This window comes from Somniosus microcephalus, chromosome 7, assembly GCF_052327205.1.
Source record: "Somniosus microcephalus isolate GS21.2 chromosome 7, FLI_Smic_1.0, whole genome shotgun sequence".
In the NCBI taxonomy this organism is placed as follows: domain Eukaryota; kingdom Metazoa; phylum Chordata; class Chondrichthyes; order Squaliformes; family Somniosidae; genus Somniosus; species Somniosus microcephalus.
Genome location: NC_140993.1, coordinates 171,486,204 through 171,513,725, shown reverse-complemented (window position 1 = coordinate 171,513,725; position 27,522 = coordinate 171,486,204). Strand labels below are relative to the sequence as shown.

At 44.4% G+C, this 27,522-nt stretch overlaps 1 protein-coding gene across 1 annotated transcript in view; it reads right to left on the bottom strand.

Moving 5' to 3' along the window:
* The window catches only part of LOC147115004 (uncharacterized), an 869,491-nt gene that overhangs the window by 143,765 nt on the left and 698,204 nt on the right, over nucleotides 1–27,522 (bottom strand). The window contains exon 27 of the mRNA XM_085993202.1: nucleotides 18,240–18,349. Coding sequence (XP_085849328.1) covers nucleotides 18,240–18,349 — 110 coding nt within the window. The remainder of the gene's footprint in view (nucleotides 1–18,239; nucleotides 18,350–27,522) is intronic.

Below are 27,522 nucleotides of genomic sequence, written 5' to 3'. Positions count from 1 at the left end.
GTACCCCACTAGTCACCGCCTGCCACCCCAAAAAAGACCCATTTATTCCTACTCTCTGTTTCCTGTCTGTTAACCAATTTTCAATCCATGCCAGTATATTACCCCCAATCCCATGTGCTTTAATTTTGCACACTAACCTCTTATGTGGCACTTTATCAAAGGCTTTCTGAAAATCCAAATACACCACATCCACTGGTTCTCCCTTATCTATTCTACCAGTAGGTTTGTCAAACACGATTTCCCTTTCATAAATCTATGTTGACTTTGTCTAATCCCGTTGATATTTTCTAAGTGTCCTGTTATCACATCCTTTATAATAGACTCTAGCATTTTTCCTATTACTGATGTTAGGCTAACCGGCCTGTAGTTCCCTGTTTTCTCACTCCCTCCTTTTTTAAATAGTGGGGTTGCATTTGCCACCCTCCAATCTGCAGGAACTGTTCCATAATTTATAGAATTTTGGAAGATGACAACCAATGTATCCACTATTTCCATGGCTACCTCTTTTAGGACTTTGGGATGCAGATTATCAGGCCCTGGGGAATTATCGGCATTCAGTCCCATTAATTTCTCCAACACTATTTTTTCAATAAAACTAATTTCCTTTAATTCCTCCTTCTCACTAGACCCTTGGTTCCCTAGCATTTCTGGGAAGTTATTTGTGTCCTCTTCTATGAAGACTTTGGTTAGGGCCATTTCAGCATGGTGGGGAAGGAGATAAAACGGAGGGGTTCCAAACTCACTTGGCAGGGGGATGGGATACAGAGTGGAGCTATAGTAGGGGGTGATTTACAGCCAAATACGGAGGAAAAAACAAGTCAGCTGGGAAGGCAGAGCAAATATGTGAAGGCAAATGGGAATATGGCAAGGCTGGAAGGCATTTATTTTAATGCAAGGAGTCTTGCAAATAAGGTGGATGAACTGAAGTTGTTGTTGAACACATGGGAGTACGATATTGTTGCTATCACGGAGACATGGTTGAGGGAGGGTCAGGACTGGCAGCTCAATATTCTGGGGTATAGAATCTTCAGGCGAGACAGAGGGGGGTGTAAAAGGGGAGGGGGTGTTGCAATATTAATTAAGGAGTCAATTACTGCTGTAAGGAGGGATGATATATTAGCGGGTTCCTCTAATGAGGCCATATGGGTAGAACTTAAAAACAAAAAGGGGGCAAGCACTTTGCTGGGAGTGTACTATAGGCCCCCAAACAGTCAGGGGGAGATAGAGGAACAGATATGCAGGCAAATCTCAGAGAAGTGCGAAAATAATAGTGTAATAATAGTGGGGGATTTCAACTTCCCCAATATTAATTGGGATAGTCAGAGTGTGAAAGGCTTTAGAGGGTGCAGAATTCTTAAAGTGCATCCAGGAGAGCTTTTTGAGCTAACATGTAGAAAGTCCAACAAGAGAGGGGGCGGTACTGGACCTAATTCTAGGGAATGTAGCCGGGCAAGTGGTGGAAGTGTCAGTAGGAGAGCATTTTGGCGACAGTGACCATAATTCGGTGAGATTTAAGGTGGTCATGGAAAAAGACAAAGACGGCCCGGAAATAAGGGTTCTAAATTGGGGGAAGGCAGATTTTAATATGATAAGGCAGGATCTGGCCAAAGTGGACTGGGAGCAGCTACTTATAGGAAAATCCACATCAAAGCAGTGGGAGACTTTCAGAAGGGAAATAGAGAGAGTACAAAGCCAACATGTTCCCGTAAAGGTCAAGAGTGGGACCAACAAGCAAAGGGAACCTTGGATGACAAGGGATATACAAAAATGCATTAGGAAAAAAAGGGGGGCTTTTGGCAGTTACAAAAGACTAAAGACGGAGGAAGCCCTAGAGGAGTATAAAAAGTGCAGGGGCATACTTAAAAAAGAAATTAGGAGAGCAAGGAGGGGCCATGAAATAACACTGGCGAGCAAAATAAAGGAAAATCCTAAGATGTTTTATATGTATATTAACGGCAAGAGGATAACCAGGGAAAGGGTAGGGCCCATTAGGGACCAAAGTGGCAAGCTGTGTGTAGAGCCAGGGGATGTAGGCGGGGTTTTAAATGAATTTTTTGCATCTGTGTTCACTATGGAGAAAGACGATGTAGACATAGAAATCGGGCAAGGGGACTGTGATATACTTGAACATATTAGCATCGAGAGGGAGGAGGTACTAGCGGTTTTAGCAGACCAAAAAGTGGATAAATCCCCAGGCCCGGATGAGATGTATCCCAGGCTGTTGTGTGAGGCAAAGGAGGAGATTGCAGGGGCTCTGACACAAATTTTCAGAACCTCTCTGGCCACAGGGAATGTACCAGAGGACTGGAGAACAGCTAACGTAGTACCATTATTCAAGAAGGGTAGCAGGGATAAACCATGAAATTACAGGCCAGTGAGCCTAACATCTGTGGTAGGGAAATTATTGGAAAAGATTCTGAGGGACAAAATTAGTCTCCACTTGGAGAGGCAAGGATTAATCGGGGATAGTCAGCATGGCTTTGTCAAGGGTAAATCATGTCTGACCAATCTGATTGAATTTTTCGAGGGGGTGACTAGGTGTGTGGATGAGGGAAATGCTGTGGATGTGGTATACATGGACTTCAGTAAGGCTTTTGACAAAGTCCCGCATAGGAGACTGGTCAAGAAGGTAAGAGCCCATGGGATCCAGGGTGCCTTGGCACGTTGGATCCTAAACTGGCTGAGTGGCAGGAGGCAGAGGGTGATGGCGAAGGTTGCTTTTGTGACTGGAAGCCTGTGTCCAGTGGGGTACCTCAGGGATCGGTGCTGGGTCCCTTGCTGTTTGTGATCTACATAAATGATTTGGATGAGAATGTAAAAGGTATGATCAGTAAGTTCGCAGACGACACGAAAATTGGTGGGGTGGTAAATTGCGAGGAGGAAAGCCTCAGGCTACAGGACGATATAAACGGGTTGGTCAGATGGGCGGAAAAGTGGCAAATGGAATTTAACCCTGAAAAGTGTGAGGTGATGCATTTTGGACGGACAAATAAGGCAAGGGAATACACAATGAGTGGTAGGACCCTAGGAAGTACAGAGGGACCTTGGTGTACATGTACATAGATCCCTGAAGGCAGCGGAACAGGTAGATAAGGTGGTTAAAAAGGCATATGGGAAACTTGCCTTCATTAGCCGAGGCATAGAATATAAGAGCAGGGAGGTTATGATGGAGCTGTACAAAATGCTGGTAAGGCCACAGCTGGAGTATTGTGTGCAGTTCTGGTCGCCTCACTATAGGAAGGATGTGATTGCTTTGGAGAGGGTGCAGAGAAGATTCACCAGGATGTTACCTGGGATGGAGCGCCTCAGCTATGAAGAAAGACTAAACAGGCTGGGGTTGTTTTCCTTGGAGCAAAGAAGGCTGAGGGGGGACCTGATTGAAGTGTACAAAATGATGAGGGGCATAGATAGGGTAGATAAAGAGGAACTTTTCCCCTTAGTAGGGGGGTCAATAACAAGGGGGCATAGATTCAAGGTAAGGGGCAGGAGGTTTAGAGGGGATTTGAGGAGGAACTTTTTCAGCCAGAGGGTGGTTGGAGTCTGGAACTCACTGCCTGAAAGGGCGGTGGAGGCAGGAACCCTCACAACATTCAAGAAGCATTTGGATGAGCACTTGAAATGCCATTGCATACAAGGCTATGGGCCAAATGCTGGAAAATGGGATTAGATTGGACAGGGCTTGATGGACGGCACAGACACGATGGGCTGAAGGGCCTCTTTCTGTGCTGTATAACTCTATGACTCTGTGACTCTATGACTCAAACAGGGGGAAAATGCTGCACTGGCAGGAGCCATACCTAGCACAAAGGAAGATGGTTGTGGTGATTGAAGGTCAATCATCACAGCCCCAGGACATCGCTGCAGGAGTTCCTCAGGGCAGTGTTCTAGGACCAACTATCTTCAGCTGCATCATCAATGACCTTCCCTCCAACATAAGGTCAGAAATGGGGATGTTCGCTGATGACTGTGCAGTGTTCAGCGCCATTCACAACTCCTCAGATAATGAAGTAGTCCATGTCCGCATGCAACAAGACCTGGATGACGTTCAGGCTTGAGCTGATAAGTGGCAGGTAACATTCGCGCCACAGAAGTGCCAGGCAATGACTATCTCCAACAAGCGAGAATCTAACCACCTCCCCTTGACATTCAACGGCATTACCATCGCCGAATCCCCCACCATCAACATCCTGGGGGTCTCCATTGACCAGAAACTTAACCAGACCAGCCACATAAATACTGTGGCAACAAGAGCAGGTCAGATGCTAGGTATTCTGCAGCGAGTGTCTCACCTCCTGACTCCCCAAAGCCTTTCCACCATCTACAAGGCACAAGTAAGGAGTGTGATGGAATACTCTCCACTTGCCTGGATGAGTGCAGCTGCAACAACACACAAGAAGCTCAACACCATCCAGGACAAAGCAGCCCGTTTGATTGACACCCCATCCACCACTTTAAACATTCACTCCCTCCACCACCGGCGTACCGTGGCTGCAGTGTGAACCATCTACAAGATGCACTGCAGCAACTCGCCAAGGTTTCTTCGGCAGCACCTCCCAAACCCGCAATCTCTTTCTCCAAGAAGGAGAAAGGCAACAGGTGCATGGGAACACCACCACCTCCAAGTTCCCCTCGAAATCACACACCACCGGGACAAGGCGACTTGTCCACTCTAAACATACCCAGCCTTTCTAGTACATCCTGTCTATCAATTTTCACCCCTTCCATTGCTTCTACCTTTTCCACTTCTACCAATATTTTGTCAGCATCCACCTCCTTAGTAAACACCGATACAAAGTACTCATTGAGTATTCTAGCCTTGCCCTGCGCCTCTAAGCATATATCACTTTCTTTGTCTCTAATAGGCCCCACCCCACCTCTTACTATCCGCTTACTATTTACATGCCGGTAGAAGATTTTGGAGTTCCATTTTGTGTTAACTGCCATTCTACTTTCATATTCTCTCTTTGCCAATCTGATTTTCATCTTCACATCCCCTCTCAACTTATTGTATTTGGTCTGGTTCCCCCTTGAAGAATTCACCTGACATGCATTATACACCCTCTTTTTTTGTTTCATCATCTTTTCTATCTCCCTCATCATCCAAGGAGCCCTTGCTTTGGTTCTCTTACCCTTCCCTCTTGTTGGAATGTACCTAGCCTGTACTTGGAACATCTCCTCCTTAAAGGTCACCCATTGTTCCGTTACAGTTTTTCCTGTCAGTCTTTGGTTCCATTTTACCCTGGCTAGATCCTTTTGCATCCCATTGAAGTTAGCCCTATTCCAGTTTAGAAGTTCCACTCTAGATTGTTCCTTGCTCCTCTCCATTGCTAATCTAAATTTTATGATAAGATGATCACTCATACCCAAGTATTCTCCCACAGATACTTGGTCAGCCTGGCCCACCTCATTCCCCAGCACCAGATCCAGCAATGCCTCCTTCCAAGTTGGGCCAAGAACACTGTAGGATAGAGTGTACCTGTAGGATTTAGTAAACACTGTTAAGATTTTGTAACCATTATTAAATAACTATAATATGTGAAATTGCATGTTAAAAACCTAAAAAAAGCCTGTATAAAATGGCGAATGGCTGGGAAGCAAAGCATGATGGTAAAATTAAGCCAACATTATGTTAACTGCAAGAGTAGTGCTGAGGTAGTGTAGTTTTTCTGTTATATTAAAAACAAGAAGCCAATGAAGCACACAACATTAATTAAGTCTCAAAGTAAGATAGAGGGTTTCCAATACCGAACATCCCTTATCGCTGAAGTTTCAGACCAGTCCAGATAATGGGCTATGGGAAAGGCAAAAGACCTCTGTCGTAATTCATGGGAAGTCTGGCTATGTAAAAGTTCTCATACTCAAAGCTCACAGCAGAAAAGGGGAGGGAATCATAGACCGTACTACTGAAGGTCAGGATGGTGAAATAGCCCAAGCAGCTGCAAGTTGTTATGTATTTTGAAGGGGGAAAAAAGGTACAAAGGAACAGCTATTGAATATTGAAGGCAACGCGAAACCAGAGGATGAGAAGCTTCAGTCAACAGAACAAAGCAAGAGTTAAAGAAACCGCACCACAGTCACTCGGATGGAACACCGGGGTTCAATGAACAAACTGCGACTATCTTGTTACTTCTTTGGACTGGATGTTTAATGCTTAATAAACCTGTTTTACTGATACACAATATACCCAGAGTGGTTTGTGTAGTCAAGGACACATTATTCTAAAGAGCTTTTGAACGCTACAACATATTGGTAAAGGAAATTCACCTGAATACATTTCAGAAATTCCTCCCCCTCCTTTCCCTTTACCCTAGCATTATCCCAATCGATATTTGGGTAATTAAAGTCCCCAATATCACCACTCTATAGCTCTTACATATCTCTGCGATTTCCCTGCAGATTTGCTCCTCTACCTCCCTCTCACTATTTGGAGGCCTATAGAATACCCCCAATAGCGTCATCACACCCTTTTTGCTCTGCAATTCTAACTAAATGGATTCTGTCCTTGACCCCTCAAAAACATCCTCCCTTTCCAACACTACAATGTCTTCCTTAATCAGTATTGCCACCCTACCTCCCTCTTTTTCTTCCCTAAATTTTCTGAACACCTTGTACCCTTGAATATTAAGTGCCTGGTCCTCACCATTTTTAAGCCACGTTTCTGTTATTCATATTGCCACACGGCTAATTGTGCTTGTAGTTTATCAACCTTATTCACCACACTTTGTGCGTTTACGTACATGCATTCTAAACCCATTTTTGAATTTTTCGTAGTCTTTCTTAGTCTGCTCCTATTTAATATGGAATTACTACTGCCTCTAATAATAATAATCAACATTATTGTCATTGTTAGTGCACAAGTGCAGTACAACGAAATGTAGGCTTGCAGCTCCCGAGAGTGTACATTCAGATTAAGACATTTAAACATTCAACATTCATTTGGCTTGTAATACATTAACATAAACATAATAAAGTGCATTGGCAGATGTGCAGGCTTTAGAGTTTATTTGTGGAGTTCAGTAGGATGACAGCCCTGGGAAAGAAGCTGTTCCTAAATCTGGTCGTTCGGGTGCGAATGCATCTGTAGCGTCTCCCAGATGGCAGGAGGGCGAACAGACTGTGGCTGGGGTGGGTAGGATCTTTGATGATGGTCCGTGACCTCCGTAAACAGCGTTTCTGGTATATGTGCTCTATGGTCGGTAGTACTATCTTCTCTAGTACTATCCAACACACTCACTCTTTTATGTACCTTATTCCTCTTTTCTACTCCTATATGCTGGTGCCCATCTCCCTGCCAAGTTAGTTCATGTAAATGTAATTTGTTCATGAGATGAATAACAACATTTATTTTTGAAACAAGTATCCAGAAATCATATTATGTTGATTTGTTTTCAAAATTAAATTTGAAAAAGAGAACATAAGAACATAAGAAATAGGAGCAGGAGTAGGCCAATCGGCCCCTCGAGCCTGCTCCGCCATTCAATAAGATCATGGCTGATCTGATCCTAACCGCCAATCTACTATCACAGAACCATCGCCTGAATCTAACAGAATTAGACACACGAAATAGGAGCAGGATCAGGCTACACGGCCCCTGGGCCCGCTCCGCTACCCACAGGGCCATGTCCGATCCGAACCTAGACTCATGTCCAAATTCCTGCCTGCTCCCCGTAACCCTTAATTCCCTTTACTTCTAGGAAACTGTCTATTTCTGTTTTAAATTTATGTAACGATGTAGCTTCTACAGCTTTTTGGGGCAGCATATTCCATGGACCTACCACCCTCTGAGTGAAGTAGTTCCTCCTCATCTCAGTTTTGAAAGAGCAGCCCCTTATTCTAAGACTATGCCCCCTAGTTCTAGTTTCACCCATCATCGGGAACATCCTCCCCGCATCCACCCGATCCAACCCCTTCACAATCTTATATGTTTCAATAAGATCGCCTCTCATTCTTCTGAACTCCAATGAGTAGAGTCCCAATCTACTCAACCTCTCCTCATATGTCCATCCCCTCATCCCCGGGATTAACCGAGTGAACCTTCTTTGTACTGACTCGAGAGCAAGTATGTCTTTTCTTAAGTATGGACACCAAAACTGTATGCAGTATTCCAGGTGCGGTCTCACCAATACCTTGTACAACTGAAGCAATACCTCCCTATTTTTATATTCTATCCCCCTAGCAATGAAAGCCAACATTCCATTGGCCTTCTTAATCACTTGCTGCACCTGCATACTAACCTTTTGAGTTTCGTGCACCAGGACCCCCAGATCCCTTTGTACTTCAGTACTTTCCAGTTTCTTGCCATTAAGATAATAACTTGCTCTACGATTTTTCCTGCCAAAGTGCGTAACCTCACACTTTCCAGGATTGTATTCCATCTGCCAAATCTCTGCCCACTTACTTAGCCTGTCTATGTCCCCTTGCAGGTTTTTTATGTCCGCCTCACTCACTACTTTCCCTCCCATCTTAGTATGATCTGCAAACTTTAATATGTTACACTCGGTCCCCTCCTCCAAATCGTTAATATAGATTGTAAAGAGTTGGGGACCCAGCACTGACCCCTGCGGAACACCACTAGTTACTGATTGCCAGTCTGAGAATGAACCATTTATCCCAACTCTCTGCCTTCTGTTAGATAGCCAATCCTCTATCCATGCCAGAATATTACCCCCAATCCCGTGATTTTTTATCTTAAGCAATAATCTTTTGTGTGGCACCTTGTCAAATGCCTTTTGGAAGTCTAAATATACTACGTCCACTGGTTCCCCTTTATCCACCCTATATGTTACTTCCTCAAAGAACTCCAGCAAATTTGTCAAACATGACTTCCCCTTCATAAAACCATGCTGACTTTGTCCTATTAAATTATGATTATCCAAATGTCCTGTTACTGTCTCCTTAATAATGGACTCCAAAATTTTACCTACCACAGGTGTTAGGCTAACCGGTCTATAGTTTCCAGCCTTCTGTCTACTGCCCTTTTTAAATAAGGGTGTTACATTAGCAGTTTTCCAGTCTGCCGGGACCTTTGTTGAGTCCAGGGAGTTTTGGAAAATTATTGCCAATGCATCCACAATCCCTACCGCCACTTCCCTCAAGACCCTAGGATGTAAGCCATCAGGTCCAGGTGATTTATCCGCCTTGAGTCCCATTATTTTACCGAGTACCACTTCCTTAGTGATTTTGATCGTGTTTAGCTCCTCCCCCCCTGTAGCCCCCTGTTTGTCCAGTGTTGTGATATTCTTAGTGTCCTCTACTGTAAAGACTGATACAAAATATTCATTCAGTGTTTTTGCCATCTCCATATTTCCCACCATTAATTTCCCGGTCTCATCCTCTAAGGGGCCAACATTTACTTTAGCCACCCTTTTTCTTTTTATATAACTATAAAAACTCTTACTATCTGTTTTTATATTTTTTGCTAATTTACTTTCATAAATCTATCTTCCCTTTCTTAAACAATCTTTTTGTTATTTTTTGCTGTCTTTTAAAGTTTTCCCAATCCTCTATCCTCCCACTAGATTTGCCTACCTTATATGCCCTTGTTTTTAGTCGAATACTATCCTTAATTTCTTTACTTAGCCACGGATGGCTGTCTTTTCTTTTACACCCTTTTCTTCTCAGTGGAATATATATTTTTTGGAAGTTGTAAAATAACTCCTTAAATGTACACCACTGATCATGTATCGTCTTACCCTTTAATCTATTTTCCCAATCCACTCTACTCAATTCCACTCTCATACCTTCATAGTCTCCTTTGTTCAAGCTTAGCACGCTTGTTTGAGATCCAACCTTCTCACCCTCTAATTGAATATGGAATTCAACCATGTTATGGTCACTCATTCCAAGGGGATCCTTTACTAGGACATTTTTAATTAATCCTGTCTCGTTACACAGGACCAAATCTAAGGTTGCTTGCCCCCTGGTCGATTCAGTTACATACTGCTCAAGAAACCCATCCCTAATACACTCAATGAACTCATCCTCAAGGCAGCCCTGCCCAATTTGATTTGTCCAATTAATATGATAGTTAAAATCCCCCATAATTATAGATGTTCCCTTATTACAAGCCTCAACTATTTCCTGATTGATACTCCGTCCAACAGAGTTGCAACTGTTCGGAAGCCTATAGACTACGCCCACTGGTGTTTTTTTCCCCTTATTATTCCTTACCTCCACCCAAACTGTTTCATTATCCTGATCTTTTGACCCAATATCATTTCTCTGTATTACAGTGATTCCTTCCTTTATTAACATAGCCACCCCACCTCCCCTTCCTTCCTGCCTGTCCTTCCTGATCGTTAAATAACCTGGTATGTTTAATTCCCAGGCATTGTCACCCTGCAGCCATGTTTCTGTAATGGCCACAAGATCATACCTATATGTAGTTATTTGTGCCATTAACTCGTCTATTTTGTTACGAATGCTACGTGCATTCAGATAGAGAACTTTCAAATATGTTTTGTGACACTTAGTTCCTGCTTTTGCCCTTTTTATTACTTTACCTTTTACTCCATACCTTCTGCCCCTTCCTGACACGCTCTGGTTTTTAATTTCCCCACTGCTACCTAAATCTATGACCTTCTCTGTTGTCATTTTTATTATTTGCTCTCTAGGAACCTCCCCCCAACTAGTTAGTTTAAAGCCCTCTCTGCAGCCCTAGTTATATGATCCGCCAGGACGCTAGTCCCAGTACTGGCCAAGTGAAGCCCGTCCCAACGGAACAGTTCCCTCCTGCCCCAGTACTGGTGCCAGTGTCCCAGGAAGCAAAACCCATATCTCCCACACCAGTCTTTGAGCCACGCATTTAACTCTCTAATTTTATTTGTCCTAGCCAAATTCGCTCGTGGCTCAGGTAATAGAGATTATTACCCTTGAGGTTCTGTTTTTTAATTTGACCCCTAGCTGCTCATACTCCTTTAACAGAACCAGCTTCCTAGTCCTATCTACGTCGTTTGTACCAACATGGACCACGACAACTGGATCCACCCCCTCCTACTGCAAGTTTCTTTCCAGCCCAGAGGAGATGTCCTTAACCCTGGCACCAGGTAGGCAACACAGCCTTCGGGACTCTCGCTCTCGGCTGCAGAGAACTCTATCTATCCCCCTAATAATACTATCCCCTACCACTACAACATTTCTATTTACTCCCCCCTCTTGAATGGCCCCCCGTTCCACGGTGCTGTGGCCAGGTTGCTCATCCTCCCTGCAGTCCCTGCTCCTGTCCCCACAGGGAGTAAGAACCTCGAACCTGTTGGACAAGAGCAAGGGCTGCGGCTCCTCCAGCTCTACCTCCTGGATCCCCGTACCTGCCTCACTTGTAGTCACACCGCCCTGTCCCTGACCATGGGCTACATCTAAATTAATTAACTTCATAGGTGTGACCACCTCCTGATACACAGAGTCCAGGTACTTCTCCCCCTCCCTGATGTGTCGCAGTGTCTGAAGCTTAGACTCCAGCTCATCAACACGGAGCTGGAGTTCCTGTAGCAGCAGACACTTGTCACAGACGTAATCACCGTGAGCCTCAATGGGGTTCACCGGCTCCCACATCTCGCAACAGTAACACATCACCTGCTCCATTCTATGTATTTAATTAAATCTTTTATTGTTAGTTATGGACACCCTCTGCCTGATTTTAGATGCTAGTATTCCCTTTAATTAATTGGATTTAAATTAAATCAATCCCTCTAGTTACACCAGTTAAATGGTTTACCAACAGTCACTCTGCACCAGAAAGGCCTTATTAACTACAACCCACAGAGTTAAAGTTTGAAAAAAGCACCTAACACCCCACTTACCCTCTCTCACACTTACCCAAACTCACAGCACTCTTTGATGACTCGCACTCAGTGCTTGCTCGCACTAGGACTGGTCTTTTTATACTGTTTGTTTGTTTACAGCCAAATGAGTCACCCCTGCTGATTGGTTAGAAAACTGGTTTCCACTGCCTGCTGTGCCAATTTACTCCTACTGCAGTGTAACCTTGTTTTACTCTTCTTAAACCAACAGAATCCCAAATATTTAACTTTTCCCCTTTACTTAAACTGCTTAAGTAATCTTATCAAGAATGATTTAAAGAGAAATAACAATTAAAGAACTCTCACGCTTACCCAAACTCACAGCACTCTTTGATGACTCGCACTCAGCTTGGCAAAAATGAAATATCTAAGCAATAAATCATCACAGTACAATTGTTAAGCATTATTCTTCTACATTCGGCATCCTGAATGCACTCTTGGAGCTCAGCTGAGCCAGAGTCACTAGCCTTGTTGACACCTTCAGAAACATATTTGTCATTGGTGTGGATCTACATCCGGTGACACTGACTCACTCTTCTGTCATATAAAAGTGCTGCATTTGCATTAGCGCTGCAATTATTCTCCCAGATAGAATGTTGTCTGAGTCTCATGTCATTGGTTTATAGTTATTTAGAAACATAGAAACATAGAAGATAGGAGCAGGAGTAGGCCATTCGGCCCCTCGAGCCTGCTCCGCCATTTAATGCGATCATGGCTGATGATCCAAGCTCAGTAGCCGGTACTTGCTTTCGCCCCATACCCCTTGATCCCTTTAGCCTTAAGAAATATATCCAACTCCTTCTAGAATATATTTAATGAATTGGCCTCTACTGCCTTCTGTGGCAGAGAATTCCACAGGTTCACCACTCTCTGGGTGAAGAAATTCCTCCTCATTTCTGTCCTAAAAGGCCTACCCCTTATCCTTAGACTGTGACCCCTGGTTCTGGATTCCCCGACCATCGGGAACATCCTCCCTGCATCTAGTCTGTCCAGTCCTGCCAGAATTTTATAAGTTTCAATGAGATCCCCTCTCATTCTTCTAAACTCCAGCGAGTACAAGCCCAATCGACCCAATCTCTCCTCATGAGTCATTCCTGCCATCCCAGGTATCAGCCTGCTGAATCTTCGCTGAACTCCTTCCATGGCAAGAACATCCTTCCTCAGATAAGGCGACCAAAACTGCACACAATACTCAAGATGTGGTCTCACCAAGGCCCTGTACAACTGTTGCAAGACATCCTTGTTCCTGTACTCAAACCCTCTCGCTATGAAGGCCAACATACCATTTGCCATCTTAACTGCCTGCTGCACTTGCATGCTTACCTTCAGCGACTGGTGCACAAGGACACCCAGGTCTCGTTGCAGTTCCCCTTCTCCCAATCTATTGCCATTCAGATAATAATCTGCCTTCCTGTTTTTGCCACCAAAGTGGATAACCTCACATTTATCCACATTATATTGCATCTGCCATGCTTCTGCCCAATCACCCAACCTGTCCAAATCATCCTGTAGTTTTTTGGCATCCTCCTCACAGCACACACATCCACCCAGCTCTGTGTCATCTGCAAATTTCGAGATATTACATCTGGTTCCCTTGTCTAGATCATTAATATATATTGTGAATAGTTGGGGTCCAAGGACCGATCCCTGTGGTACCCCACTAGTCACTGCCTGCCACTCGGAAAAAGACCCGTTTATTCCAACTCTTTGCTTTCTATCTGCCAACCAGTTCTCTATCCAAGTCAATACCTTGCCCCCAATCCCGTGTGCCTTAACTTTACACGCTAATCTCTTATGTGGGACCTTATCGAAAGCCTTCTGAAAGTCCAAATACACCACATCCACTGGTTCTCCCTTATCTATTTTACTAGTTACATCCTCAAAAAATTCCAGTAGATTAGTCAAGCACGATTTACCTTTTGTAAATCCATGTTGACTTTGTCCGATCCTGTCACTGTTTTCCAAGTGCTCTGCTATTACATCTTTTATAATGGACTCTAGCATTTTCCCCACTACTGATGTCAGGCTTACCGGTCTGTAATTCCCCATTTTCTCTCTACCACCTTTTTTGAATAGTGGGGTAACATTAGCTACCCTCCAATCCATGGGTACTGTTCCAGATTCCATCGAATGTTGGAAGATGATCAGCAATGCATCTACTATTTCTAGGGCCACTTCCTTAAGTACCCTAGGATGTAGATTATCAGGCCCTGGGGATTTATCGGCCTTCAATCCCATCAATTTCCCTAACACCATTTCCCTACAAATACTGAATTCATTCAGTTCCTCCCTTTCATCAGACCCTATGTTCCCCAGCATCTCTGGGAGGTTATTTGTGTCCTCCTTTGTGAAGACAGAACCAAAGTATGTATTTAGTTGGTCTGCCATTTCCTGGCTTCCCGGGCAGAAATGTGGTTGGGTGCTGATGCCCTGTGTCCTGTGCAGCATCAGTTGATTGCGGAGAAGGTTACTGTTGTTGTTGGTGCTGCAGGTGTGCCTGGCGCTGCTAGTGTGCCTGCTGATGCTGGTGTTGGGGCTGATGGTGGTGGGATTCTGAGGACCAAGGTGAGAGAGTTCCAAGGGCACCCATGCTGATGGAATAGATGGCAGGTGAAGTAGAGATGATCTGTCAATGGTGGGAGAGGTAATGAGGTCAGACTGGATGGAGACTTGTGCAAAGACTTGCAGCATCCTGAATCTGTAGTGGAAATGAAGTTTAGCGAAGCTAGTGGTTAAGGGAACATTTCTCAATCAGCTGGGAGCTTTGACTTGACATTTGAAGCTGTCAGCTCATCAGCTGATTTAATGGCCACTGACCTCCTGCCTCAGCTTCACAGCCGAGACCTAGGCACAGGGGAAGCTGGTGGGCGACCTGTCAAATCCAAAGAGCTGGGAAAAACCATTGATAAGTGGCTGTAAACAAGCCACTAAAGATTTTAATTGCCTCCCCCGCCGCTGCGTGCCGGGCCTGCTCAGCGCTGACAGACCCAACATTTGGTAAGGGCACTGTGGCAGTGGGTTCACAGCGGGGTCCCGATCCGCTGGGGGAAAAAGCCACTATCCCACCCGACCCACCACTGATCGCGCCCGCTGACCCCGTGCAAAATCCAGCTCATTGTTTCCAATTCTGGGCAGCACACTTTAGGAAGGATGTCAAGATGTTGGAGAAAGAGGGACTTCAGCTATGTTGAGAGACTAGAGAAGCTGGAATTGTTCTCCTTAGAGTAGAGAAGGTTAAAAGGAGATTTGAAATAGGTGTTCAAAATTATATGGGGTTTTGATAGAGTAGATACAGAGAAACTTTTTCCACTGGCAGGAGGATCAGTAACCAGAGGACACAGATTTAAGATAATTAACAAAAAATCCAGAGAGGAAATAAGGAGAATTTTTTAATGCAGCTAGTTGCTATGATCTGGAATGCACTATCTGAAAAGGTGGTGGAAGCAGATTCAATAGTAACTTTCAAAAGGGAATTGGATATATACTTGGAAAAGGAAAAAATTGCAGGGCTAAGGGGATACAGTAGAGGAGTGGCACTAATTGGATAGCTGTTTCCAAGAGCCAGCACAGACATGAGGGGCTGAATGACCTCCTTCTGTGCTGTATGATTCTATATCACAGGAATATATCAATGACGTAATTAAAAATGTCAGCTAATTATGATAAACCAGGAAAAGAATCCTGCACCTCATTATATATTTTTTACAAATCAGAAATCAGATTCCATTTAATATGATTTCAAAAGCATTTTGCAATGTCAAAACTGCTTTCATTTATTCTTTTTAACATAAAACAGACATTTTGGCGGTCACGTCACCTTTGTTAGAGAAAGTAAACTAATGCTTACTTCACTAAGATTACGAACATGAACACTCATTCTTTTACTTCTTAAGTTTATTTGGAACACATTCTAAATATACCATGAAATTTGAGACATGGCCAAAACTGAATATTTAAAGAAAATACATCAAAGAGAGAAACAATAGAAAACTCAAAGTAACAAAAAAACACACACAGAAGACACTACATAAGATTACATACATACATAGGATATACAGCACAGAAACAGGCCATTCTACCCAACTGGTCCATGCCGGCGTTTATGCTCCACTCAAGCCTCCTCCCATCTTTCCTCATCTAACTCTCTCAGCATAACCCTCTATTCCCTTCCCCCTCATATGCTTATCTAGCCTCCCCTTAAATGCATCTATACTATTCGCTTCAACCACTCCCTGTGGTAGCGAGTTCCACATTCTCACCACTCTTTGGGTAAAGAAGTTTTTTCTGAATTCCCTATTGGATTTCTTGGTGACTATCTTATATTGATGGCCTCTAGTTTTGCTCTTCCCCACAAGTGGAAACATTCTCTCTGTATCCACTCTATCAAAACCTTTCATAATTTTAAAGACCTCTATTAGGTCACCCCTCAGCCTTCCCTTTTCAAGAGAAAAGAGGTCCAGCCTGTTCATCCTTTCCTGATCAGTATATCCTCGCATTTCTGGTATCATCCTTGTAAATCTTTTTTGCACCCTCTCTAGTGCCTCTATATCCTTTTTATAATATGACGACCAGAATTGTACGCAGTACTCCAAGTGCGATCTAACCAAGGTTCGATACAAGTTTAGCATTCCTCCTCTACTTTTCAATTCAATCTCTCTGGAAATAAACCCTAGTGCTTGGTTTGCCTTTTTATGGCCTTGTTAACCTGCATCGCTACTTTCAGTGATTTGTGTGTTTGTACTCCAAGATACCTTTGCTCTTCTACCCCACTTAGATTCGTATTTTCCAAGTAATATGTGACCTCCCTATTTTTCTTTCCAAAATGTAATACCTCACATTTATGTGTGCTGAATTTCATTTGCCCATTATATGCCCATTCTTCAAGTTTATTAATGTCTTGTAATTTGTTGCAGTCCTCCTCAGTATTGACTTTCCCCCCAAAATTGGTGTTATCTGCAAATTTAGAAATTGTGTTTTTAATTCCAAAATCTAAATCGTTAATATAAATTGTGAACAACAGTGGTCCCAGCACTGATCCTTGTGGAACACCACTTCCCACCTTCTGCCACTATGAATAGCTACCCTTTACCCCTACTCTCTGCTTTCTGTCTTGAAGCCAGATAGCTATCCATTCTGCTACTTGCCCCCTGATTCTGCATGCTCTGGCCTTATTCATTCGTCTATTATGTGATACCTTATCGAAGGCCTTTTGAAAATCTAGATAAATTACATCTACTACATTACCCTTGTCTACTCTCTCTGTTACTTCTTCAAAAAATTCAATGAGGTTGGTCAAGCAAGACTTTCCCTTTTGAAATCCATGCTGACTATTCACTATTATATCTTTGGTTTCTAGATGTTCTTCTATTTTCTCCTTTAGTAGGGATTCCATTATTTTTCCTACCATCGATGTTAAGCTGACTGGTCTATAGTTCCCTGGACATGTTCTATTTCCCTTCTTAAATATAGGTATTACGTTAGCTAGCCACCAGTCCTCTGGCACTACACCTTGTTCTAACAAATTATTAAATATGTATAGTAAGGTTGTGGGTTCAAGTCCCACTCCAGGGACTTGAACACATAAATCTAGGCTGACACTCCAGTGCAGTGCTGAGGGAATTCTTTGGCTGTATAGTGCTTTGGTATTTGAAAGGTGCTATATAAATGTAAGTTCTTTCTAAAAGAATCAAAGATATTTTAAAAATAAGATCTCAGGCTACTTGTATTGGATGTTTACAAGTTATACAAGGGTTAATCTACTTTCACTATCTTAATTAGTTTGATTGCAAAATAGAGAATAAATTCACCCACATTAAATTATGCATGAAAGCAGATTGAAAATCACACAAATAAGTGTACAGTGAAATTCTAATTATGTGATCAGTTAAATCGTTACACTAACAGCAGCATATTTAAACAATTCTGTCCATGATATTCTTTAGAAAAGAAGCTTGGATGTTATGCACCGAGCCATAAATAATTAGGAATATCTGCAGAAATATAAGCACTGCAACAACTATGATGCTTAGAATAGCCTATGTCAGTATGAGTAGAAATATTAAAGATGAAGGATTTTGATTTGCATAGATAAGGAGAAACTGTTTCCACTGCAGGCATATTGATAATCAGAGAACACTGATTTAAGATAATTGTCAAAAGAAACAGGTGGGGGGGGAACGAGGATAATTTTTTTTTTAAACAGAGAGTTGTTATGATCTGGAATGCACTACCTGAAAGGGTGGTGGAAGCCGATTCAATAGTAACTTTCAAAAAGGAATTGGATATATACTTGAAAAGGATAAATTTGCAGGGCTTTGGGTACAAGCCAGGGAGTGGGACTAATTGGATAGCTCTTTCAAAGAAGCGGCATAGGCCAAATGGCCTCCTTCTGTACTGTAAGATTCTATCATCCTATGATTAAGCAACAATAAATTTACTCACCCTTGCTCTGTGATCCACTGATTAACATTTGAAACCATTAATTCACTTTCCTCATGGAGCCGATTGTTGTCACTTTGTGCAGCTTCCAGAGCCTGGTTCTGAGCTTCCAGCTGTGGGTGTTGACAGATCAAAGAGGAAGAGGAACCTTTTAGAATGAACCGAATCTCAAATTTAAGTAATTTCCAGCACAGTATGTAAAATTTAGCCTGCATGCAAGTGTATCTTCCTAAGAGCAACTGCATAGTCTTCATTTTGCTTTGTATTAGCATACCGTTTATCATTTAATCACTCCTGCCTTCCACCCTATCACAGACCTTCCCTTTTGTACTTTCCTCCCTTCCCTCATTTCCTGCCCCTGCACTTGCTTAAAATCTGTTACATCTCTAACTTTTTCCAGTTCTGACGACAGGTCATCGACCTGAAACGTTAACTCTGTTTCTCTCTCCAGAGATGCTGCCTGACCGGCTGAGTATTTCCAGCTTTTTTTGTTTTTATTTCAGATTTCCAGCATCCACAGTATTTTGCTTTTGCATAGTCTTCATTTTCTTCCTGCTTCCCAGTTAAGACAACTTTAATCAAATGTTAACACTTCCCTGTATTTTGATGTATCGAATCAGAACAATTGCTGTCAATTATTTTTTGCATGTTAGATTAATTAGCTATATGTGTAAAGGGATCGAAAATGTAACCTTTAGGTGTATTCGTCCAATTCTTCCAGTAAGTAAGTTTCACATCAGCTAGGTAGGAAGAGGTTTCAACTGTTCATCAGTTTCCAAGGCTGCCCTCAAATTTGCCGATATAATATTTAATCTTGATTGGTCTTGTTTTGTTCTTGACTAAACCTCACTCTAATGCAAGCCACAACACTCATAAAAAAGTATTTTTCCAGATTCTGGCCAACCTTCCTGAAAAATGGAGTATAGCTATCAACAAACATCTATAATATATTAGAATCTCATGGGGGAAAGAAAATGCTGACAATACTCATCTGTGTTTCTCTCTCCACAGATGCTGCCTGACCTGTCTAAGTACCCAGCATTTTCTGTTTTTATTGCAGATTTCCTGCATCTGCAGTATTTTGCTTTTCATCTTAAAGGGAGGTGCACTGTGGCTGCAAGGAGTGGTAGGAGTCATTTGAAAACTGATTCTATACTGATGGCTGAACATGCAAGACAGCTTGCACCAAGGTCAGACACTTTTTTTTAATTTGTTCATTGTGGCAAGGCCAGCATTTATTTCCCATCCCTAATTGTCCTTGAGAAGGTGGTGGTGTGCTGCCTTCTTGAATTGTAGAGGGCTGTTAAGAGTCAGCCTCAGTGCTGTGGGTCTGGAGTCACATATAGGTCAGACCAGGTAAGGATGGCAAATTTCCTTCCCTAAAGGACATTCGTGAACCAGATGGGTTTTTGCAACAATCCGGTGGTTTTATGGTCACCATTACTGATACTAGCTTTTTAATTCCAGATTTATTTTATTAACTGCCGTGGTGGGGTTTGAACTCATATCTCTGAAATTGTTAGTCCAGGCTTCTGGATTATTAGCCCAGTAACATTTACCATACCCCACCACTGCACTGGAGGTGGAAGAGATGGAGAGATGTTCTGTATCCGCAGGCCAGAGCAGGCAGCCCACCAGACACATGCTCAGGAGGCATTGGGAAGAAGTAGCGGCAGAGTTCAGTGCCAGGAGTGTTGCTCCAAGAACATGGATGCAGTGTAGGAAGAAATTTAACTATCGGACACGAGTTCTCAGGGTGAGTGAGTTTATCTTCAAATGGCATATCCTACCAACTGCAACATTTGGCTCATCTACTGCTCAATTCACTACACCCTGATCACCGATCTACCAACAATCCTATTAATCTGTACTCAACCCTTCAATTCATATGCATTACCTCACCCTCATACACTTAGCACTGTTGCAAGCCTCGCAACCACAACTCACAGCTCACACACCCTGGCTGCTATTCAACCATGACAGCCACATTACCCAAACATATTGCAGGACACTCAGTGACACACTTCCCTCTTTCTTGCAGGAGAATGTGGTGCATAACAGCAGGCAGCAGCAATGAACTGGACAAGCGTGCCTGCATGTTTTAACCCCCAATGTTTTAACCCCCATGGAGGAGACAGTGCTGCCATCGTGGGAAGGGGCATCTCTAAGGCCATGGCCACTGGCGGCGCTGAAGCGATCGATGATGAGGGTATCTGCATACCTAATCCTCCTTTTCTCATCCCACTTCTCCCTCAATCTCTTCTGACTTAGAAGCTGCAGATGGTGTGAGCACGCACTTCTTGCTTTCGCCTCTCCTCTCACCATAACCCAACCCTTGTTCCTTTTTCATTTCAGATACCCAAGAACTGGAACCTTCCCAGTCAGTGAAGGAAGAGGAAGAAGACAGTGAAGCTGAGAGACACCGTCACTCGAACTTACACTTGAAGCCACCAGCTCGGATACTGACACTGCGCACATGCTAGGATAAAGGAGGGATCTGCACGCGGTGAAACACCGGGCATAAGTGCGCAGGAGCCAGGGCAGGAGGGAAAGTATAGGGCAGGAGGGAAAGTATAGCGCAGGTGACAGTTCGCCAGAGGGCGAGGTCACAGACTAGTTCTGCTGCAGAGGACTCAGATGAGGACTTCAATGGGCCAAACTACAGAAGAAGACTGATGAGTGTACATAACCAAATGCTCGGTGCACTGGAGAGCCTGATACCCTACTCTTCCAACAGGGTGTGCTGTTGTAGTCTTCGTAGATGGAATAAATTAGAAAACACTTGATTTGATGTGAATTTCCACTTTTTATGCTCTATTCTTGCTGTAAGAACCCTTAAAAAAGTTAAACAACAACAGCTTGCATTTATATAGCGCCTTTAACGTAGTAAAACGTCCCAAGGTGCTTCACAGGAGTATTGTAAGACAAAAAATTTGACACCAAGCCACATGAGGAGAAATTAGAGCAGATGACCAAAAGCTTGGTCAAAGAGGTAGGTTTTAAGGAGTGTCTTAAAGGAGGAAGGAGAGGTAGAGAGGCAAAGAGGTTTAGGCAGGGAATTCCAGAGCTTAGGGCCTCGGCAGCAGAAGGCATGGCCACCAATAGTTGAGCGATTATAATCAGGGATGCTCAAGAGGGCAGAATTAGAGGAGCACAGATTACTCGGGGGGTTGTGGGGCTGAAGGAGATTACAGAGATAGGGAGAGGCGAGGCCATGCAGGGGTTTGAAAACAAGGATGAGAATTTTGAAGTCAAAATGCTGCTTAACCAGGAGCCAATACATGTCAGTGAGCATAGGGGTGATGGGTGAACAGGACTTGGTGTGAGTTAGGACACAGGCAGCCGAGTTTTGGATGATCTCAAGTTTATGTAGGGTAGAATATGGGAGGCCAGCCAGGAGTGCATTGGAATAGTCAAGTCTAGAGGTAACAAAGACATGGATGAGGGTTTCAGCAGTTGATGAGCTGAGGCAAGGGTGGAGACAGGCGATGATAGGGCGGTGGAAATAGGCGGTCTTAGTTATGCTGCTGATACGTGGTCGGAAGCTCATTTCAGGGTCAAATATGACGCCAAGTTTACGAACAGCATGGTTCAGTCTCAGACAGATGTCAGGGAGAGGGATGGAGTCAGTGGCTGGGACTGAAAACAATGGCTTCGCTCTTCCCAATTGGAGAAAATTTCTGCTCATCCAGAACTGGATATCGGACAAGCAGTCTGAAAATTTAGAGACCGTGGAGGGATCGAGAGAAGTGGTAGAGAGGTAGAGCTGGGTGTCATCAGCGTACATGTGGAAACTGAAGCTGTGTTTTCAGATGATGTTGCCAAGGGGCAACATGTAGATGAGAAATAGGAGGGGGGCCAAGGATAGATCCTTGGGGGACACCAGAGGTAACGATGTGGGAACGGGAAGAGAAGCCATTGCAGGTGATTCTTGGGCTACAATTAGATAGATAAGAATGGAACCAGGCGAGTGCAATCCCACCCAGCTGGACAACAGTGGAGAGGCGTTGGAGAAGGATAGAGTGGTCAACCGTGTCAAAGGCTGCAGACAAGTCAAGAAGGACAAGGAGAGATAGTTTACCTTTATTACAATCACAAAGGATGTCATTTGTGACTTTGATGAGAGCCGTTTCGGTACTGTGGCAGGGTGGAAACCTGATCGGAGGGATTCAAACATGGAGCTGCAGGAAAGATGGGCACGGATTTGGGAGGCGACAACACATTCAAGGACTTTGGAGAGGAAAGGGAGGTTGGAGATGAGGCGGTAGTTTGCAAGGATGGAGGGGTCAAGGGTTGTTTTTTTGAGGAGCGGGCCGATGACGGCAGATTTGAGGGTGAGGAGGCAGTACCTGAGGAAAGAGAACCGTTAACAATGTCAGCTAACATGGGAGCTAGAAAAGGAAGTTGTGCGGTCAGCAGTTTTGTGCGGTCAGCAGTTTCGTGGAAATAGGGTCGAGGGAGCAGGAAATGGGTCTCATGGCCAAGATAAGCATGAGGGGAGATCCGAAAAAGATTTAAAAAGTTAAGCCTTGTTGAATAAAGTGTAACTGAGTTTTTAATGGCGTAATAAGTCATAATCACTGCTGAAAAACCTTTTTGACCCTGAAAAACGAATTTTATATTTGTGGAATGTCAAATTTCTCCATTCCATCATAAAAATTCCATAGTTTCTTAAAATAAATTTAAAAAATTTTTTAAGTTTGTTTATGATATTTCAGCTTCTACCTTTATCCCATGTGTATGTCCTAATTTTATTTCGCTTCCTGTAAAATTATAAAAAGTGAATGATAAAACCTGATTGTTATTTCCTGGTTTGCTGTCTGTGAGAAGTCTTCAATATGATTGGCTGCTTAGCCTGCATGATGACATCACTGTTGCTGGACGCCAGAGATCCCCTATAGATGGCGCCAGAATGAAATTAACATCAGGAAAGGTGAAATCCATGCTACAGAGACCGCAAAAAGTTTGTGGGCAGATTTGTTCGAGGTCAGCGGTGAGTGCCGTCACTTCACCGCTGACCGCAAAATCTGGGCCATTATCACACTTTGTGTCAATTTTTTTCCATTGTAAATTCCTGTGCCCACATTTATAATGGAAACACATAAACATATCCCTCTAATTGTGCAAACTGGCCACTGGGTTCCAATAATTTTCTCAAAGTGCTTTCTGAATTTTTTTTTACACCCACCATATTTTACCCTCAGTAACTGAAATTTCTAAGTCCAAAATAACAGTTTAAACAAAATAAAAATATTTCATAATATGATTAAGTTTATCTATTAAACGATTTTAATGCCTTCATTAAAGTTTTTAATGTGTACTAAATTTGCATTGTCTAGTCTGAATATGCATGGTGTCGTAATTTCCCAGGGTGCATGAATATTGTTCAGTCAGTTATACTGAAGAACATTTTTTCACTGGCCTGTAATTTGTGGTCAGCGGCGAAGCAAAGGCATTCACCGCTGGCCCCAAAGAAAGCTGCCCACAGAGATTTCGCGATCTTGCTGGCTGGAAGTATCTGTGGGAAGTATCCCTTTTTCAATGTACGATAGCAAAATACTGCAGATGCTGGAAATCCGAAATAACAACAGAAAATGCTGGAAAAACTCAGCAGGCCAGGCAACATCTGTGGAGAGAAATTAGAGTCGACGTTTCGGGTCTAACCCTTTTTCAAAACTGGAAAGGAAATGAAATAGATCGAAAGGTAGGGCTGGGAGAGAACAAAAGAAGTGAAGAGACATTAAGAGGTGTTCAAAACGAGACGAGATGGTAATAGGACTAGTGGAGACAAAAGACGGCTCAGATTAGGTGTGAAATGTACTGGCAGAATGAGAGACAGCTGCCATGTGGGAGAGAGAAAAAAAAAGGAAAGGGGGGGTGGGGAAGGGAGAAACCGCAAAGGGGTGGATAAAAAATATAAGTAAAAATGTAATAGGGGCCGAGGTTATGATCTGAAATTGTTGAACTCGATATTGAGTCCGGAAGGCTGCAAAGTGCCTAATCGTAAGATGAGGTGCTGTTCCTCGAGTTTACGTTGAGCTTCCATGGAACAATGCAAGAGGCCAAGGACGGTGAGGTCCGAGTGGGAATGGAGCGGTGAATTAAAATGACAGGCGACCGGAAGCTCGGGGTCACCCTTACGGACTGAATGGAGGTGTTCCGCAAAGCGGTCACCCAATCTGCGTTTGGTCTCCCCAATGTAGAGGAGACCGCATCGTGAGCAGCAAATACAGTATACAGTACTAGATTGCAAGAAGTACAAGTAAATCGCTGTTTCACCTGGAAGGGGTGTTTGGGCCCTGGACAGTGGGAAGGCGGGAGGTATAGGGGCAGGTGTTACATCTCCAGCGCTTGCACGGGAAGGTGCCAGGCGAAGGGGAAGGGGTGCTGGGGGTGATAGAGGAGTGGACTAGGGTGTCTCGGAGGGAGCGGTCCCTACGGAATGCTGAAAGGGGAGGGGAAGATGCGTTTGGTGGTGGGATCACTTTGGGGGTAGCGGAAATGGCGGAGGATGATCCGTTGAACGTGGAGGCTGGTGGGGTGAAAGGTGAGGACAAGGGGAACCCTATCGTGGTTCCGGGAGGGAGGGGCAGGGGTGAGGGCAGAAGTGCGGGAGCCAAGCGCAGGCAGCGCAAGGAGCGCACGTCAACCCAAGCACCCCACCCACCCGTCCCCTCAACCACCGTCTGCCCCACCTGTGACAGAGACTGTAGGTCCCGCATTGGACTCATCAGTCACCTGCAAACTCATTTTTAATGTGGAAGCAAGTCATCCTCGGTTCCGAGGGACTGCCTAAGAAGAAGAAGAAGAGGGAGATAGAATGGACACGGTCGAGGGCCGCGTCAACCACGGTAGAGGGGAATCCTCGGTTGAGGAAAAAGGAAGACATGTCGGAAGCACTGGTGTGGAAGGTGGCATCGTCAGAGCAGATGCGGCGGAGATGGAGAAACTGGGAGAATGGAATAGAGTCCTTACAGAAGGCGGGGTGGGAGGAAGTGTAGTCCAGGTAGCTGTGGGAGTCAGTAGGCTTGTAGTGAATATTGGTCAATAACCTATCCCCAGAGATGGAGACGGAGAAGTCGAGGAAGGGAAAGGAAGAGTCAGAGATGGACCATGTGAAGGTGAGGGAAGGATGGAAATTGGAGGCAAAGTGAATGAAATTGTCAAGTTCAGGGCGAGAGCAGGAAACGGCACCGATACAGTCATCAATGTATCGGAAAAAGAGGTGAGGGAGGGGACCTGAGTAGGACTGGAACAAAGAGTGTTCCACATATCCCACGAAAATGCAGGCATAGCTAGGACCCATGCGGGTACCCATAGCAACACCGTTGATTTGGAGGAAATGAGTGGAGTCAAAGGAGAAGTTGTTCAATGTGAGAACAAGTTCAGCCAGGCGGAGGAGGGTAGTGGTGGATGGGGACTGGTCGGGCCTCTGTTCAAGGAAGAAGCGGAGCGCCCTCAGGCCATCCTGGTGGGGGATGGAGGTGTAGAGGATTGTACATCCATGGTGAAAAGGAAGCGGTTGGGGCCAGGAAACTGGAAACTGTTAAAGTGGCGGAGGGCGTCCGAAGAGTCACGGATGTAGGTGGGAAGAGACTGGACAAGGGGAGAAAAGATAGAGTCGAGTTAGGAAGAGTCGCGAATGTAGGTAGGAAGAGACTGGACAAGGGGAGAAAAGATAGAGTCGAGATAGGAAGAGATAAGTTCCGTGGGACAAGAACAGGCTGAAACGCATGGGTCCTAGCTATGCCTTCTCCGTCTCCATCTCTGGGGATAGGTTATTGACTCATCCCAAAAACTCTTCTGATCTACAAGCTACAGATGGTGTAAGTGAATCTGCACGTGGTGAGACACCGGGCACAATTTGCCTGCAGCCAGGGTAGGGGGCAAGGGTTGTGCTGGTGTCAGCTTGCTGGAGGACAAAATCGCACAGGAGTTCTGCTGCAGAGGACTCAGATGAGCACTTCGATGAGACGGGCTGTAGAAGAAGGCTGATGGGTATGCACAATGAAATGCTTGGTATACTGGCAAGCCTGCCAAAAAGCCTGTGTGGAATGTCAAGGAGCATGGAGGAGTCTGGCACCAACTTGGCACAGGGCTTTGCGCAGAACTTGGAGCCTGTCCTTTCCAGCATGGAAGTGGTGGCCAACTCCACTAGCATACTTGTGGACCCAACCATGATGCAGGGTCTGATAGCCGATGTCTCAGCTTCCATTGCAGCACAAGCAGCAGCCACCCAACGTCTGGGTGCTGCAGTGTAAGCTCAGACTTCTGTCATGCAAGGTCAGCTTGCTGTCATGCAAGTTCATACTGCTCCCATGCAAACTCAGCTTGCTGCTATACAAGTTCATACTGCTCCCATGCAAACTCAGCTTGCTGTCATGCAAGTTCATACTGCTCCCATGCAAACTCAGCTTGCTGCCATACAAGCTCATACTGCTCCCATGCAAACTCAGGTTGCTGCCATGCAAGCTTAGACTGCTACCACCATGGCTGCGGATACTTGTGTTCAAAGGGGCTTGCAGGGCATCACAGCAGTCCAGCAATCTGTCCTCTAGATTAATAGGATTGCTGAGTCGCCGCCCCGGGGGCTGGCAGTGGCTCCATGGAGCATGAAAGTCAGCAACCTTCCACCAGCCATGCTTTAGCCACTGGCATAGCACTGTGTAGGTACATTCAGACAGGCAAAGGCACACAGAAGACAGGTACTAAGGGAATTCACAAGGGTGATTAGTTGATGTTTGTATGCAGTACGGGCTTTTATTTTTGCGTTGTGGCCAAGCGGACGCTGTGCTGGCCAGTAACACAGGGAAGGTAAAGTGTGGGACTGTTGATGAATGGGGAATTGAGGTTGCATTTACTGGTGTCGCAGTCCGATGAGTTCTTCACGGACAGCCTGGCCAGAAAGGGCTGTCTATGTTGCCTCCTTCCTTCCTCTTTCTCCTCCTCTTCCTCCTCCTGCTCCTCAGCTGCTCGCCGTATAGCTGGCGGCAACATAGAAGATAGGAGCAGGAGTAGGCCATTCGGTCCCTGGAGCCTGCTCCGCCATTCAATGAGATCATGGCTGATCATCCAAACTCAGTACCCTGTCCCTGCCTTCTCCCCATATCCCTTGATCCCTTTAGCCTTAAGAAATATATCTAACTCCTTCTTGAATATATTTAATGAATTGGCCTCAACTGCCTTCTGTGGTAGAGAATTCCACAGGCTCACCACTCTCTGGGTGAAGAAATTCCTCCTCATCGCTGTCCTAAATGGCTTACCCCTTATCTTTAGACTGTGACCC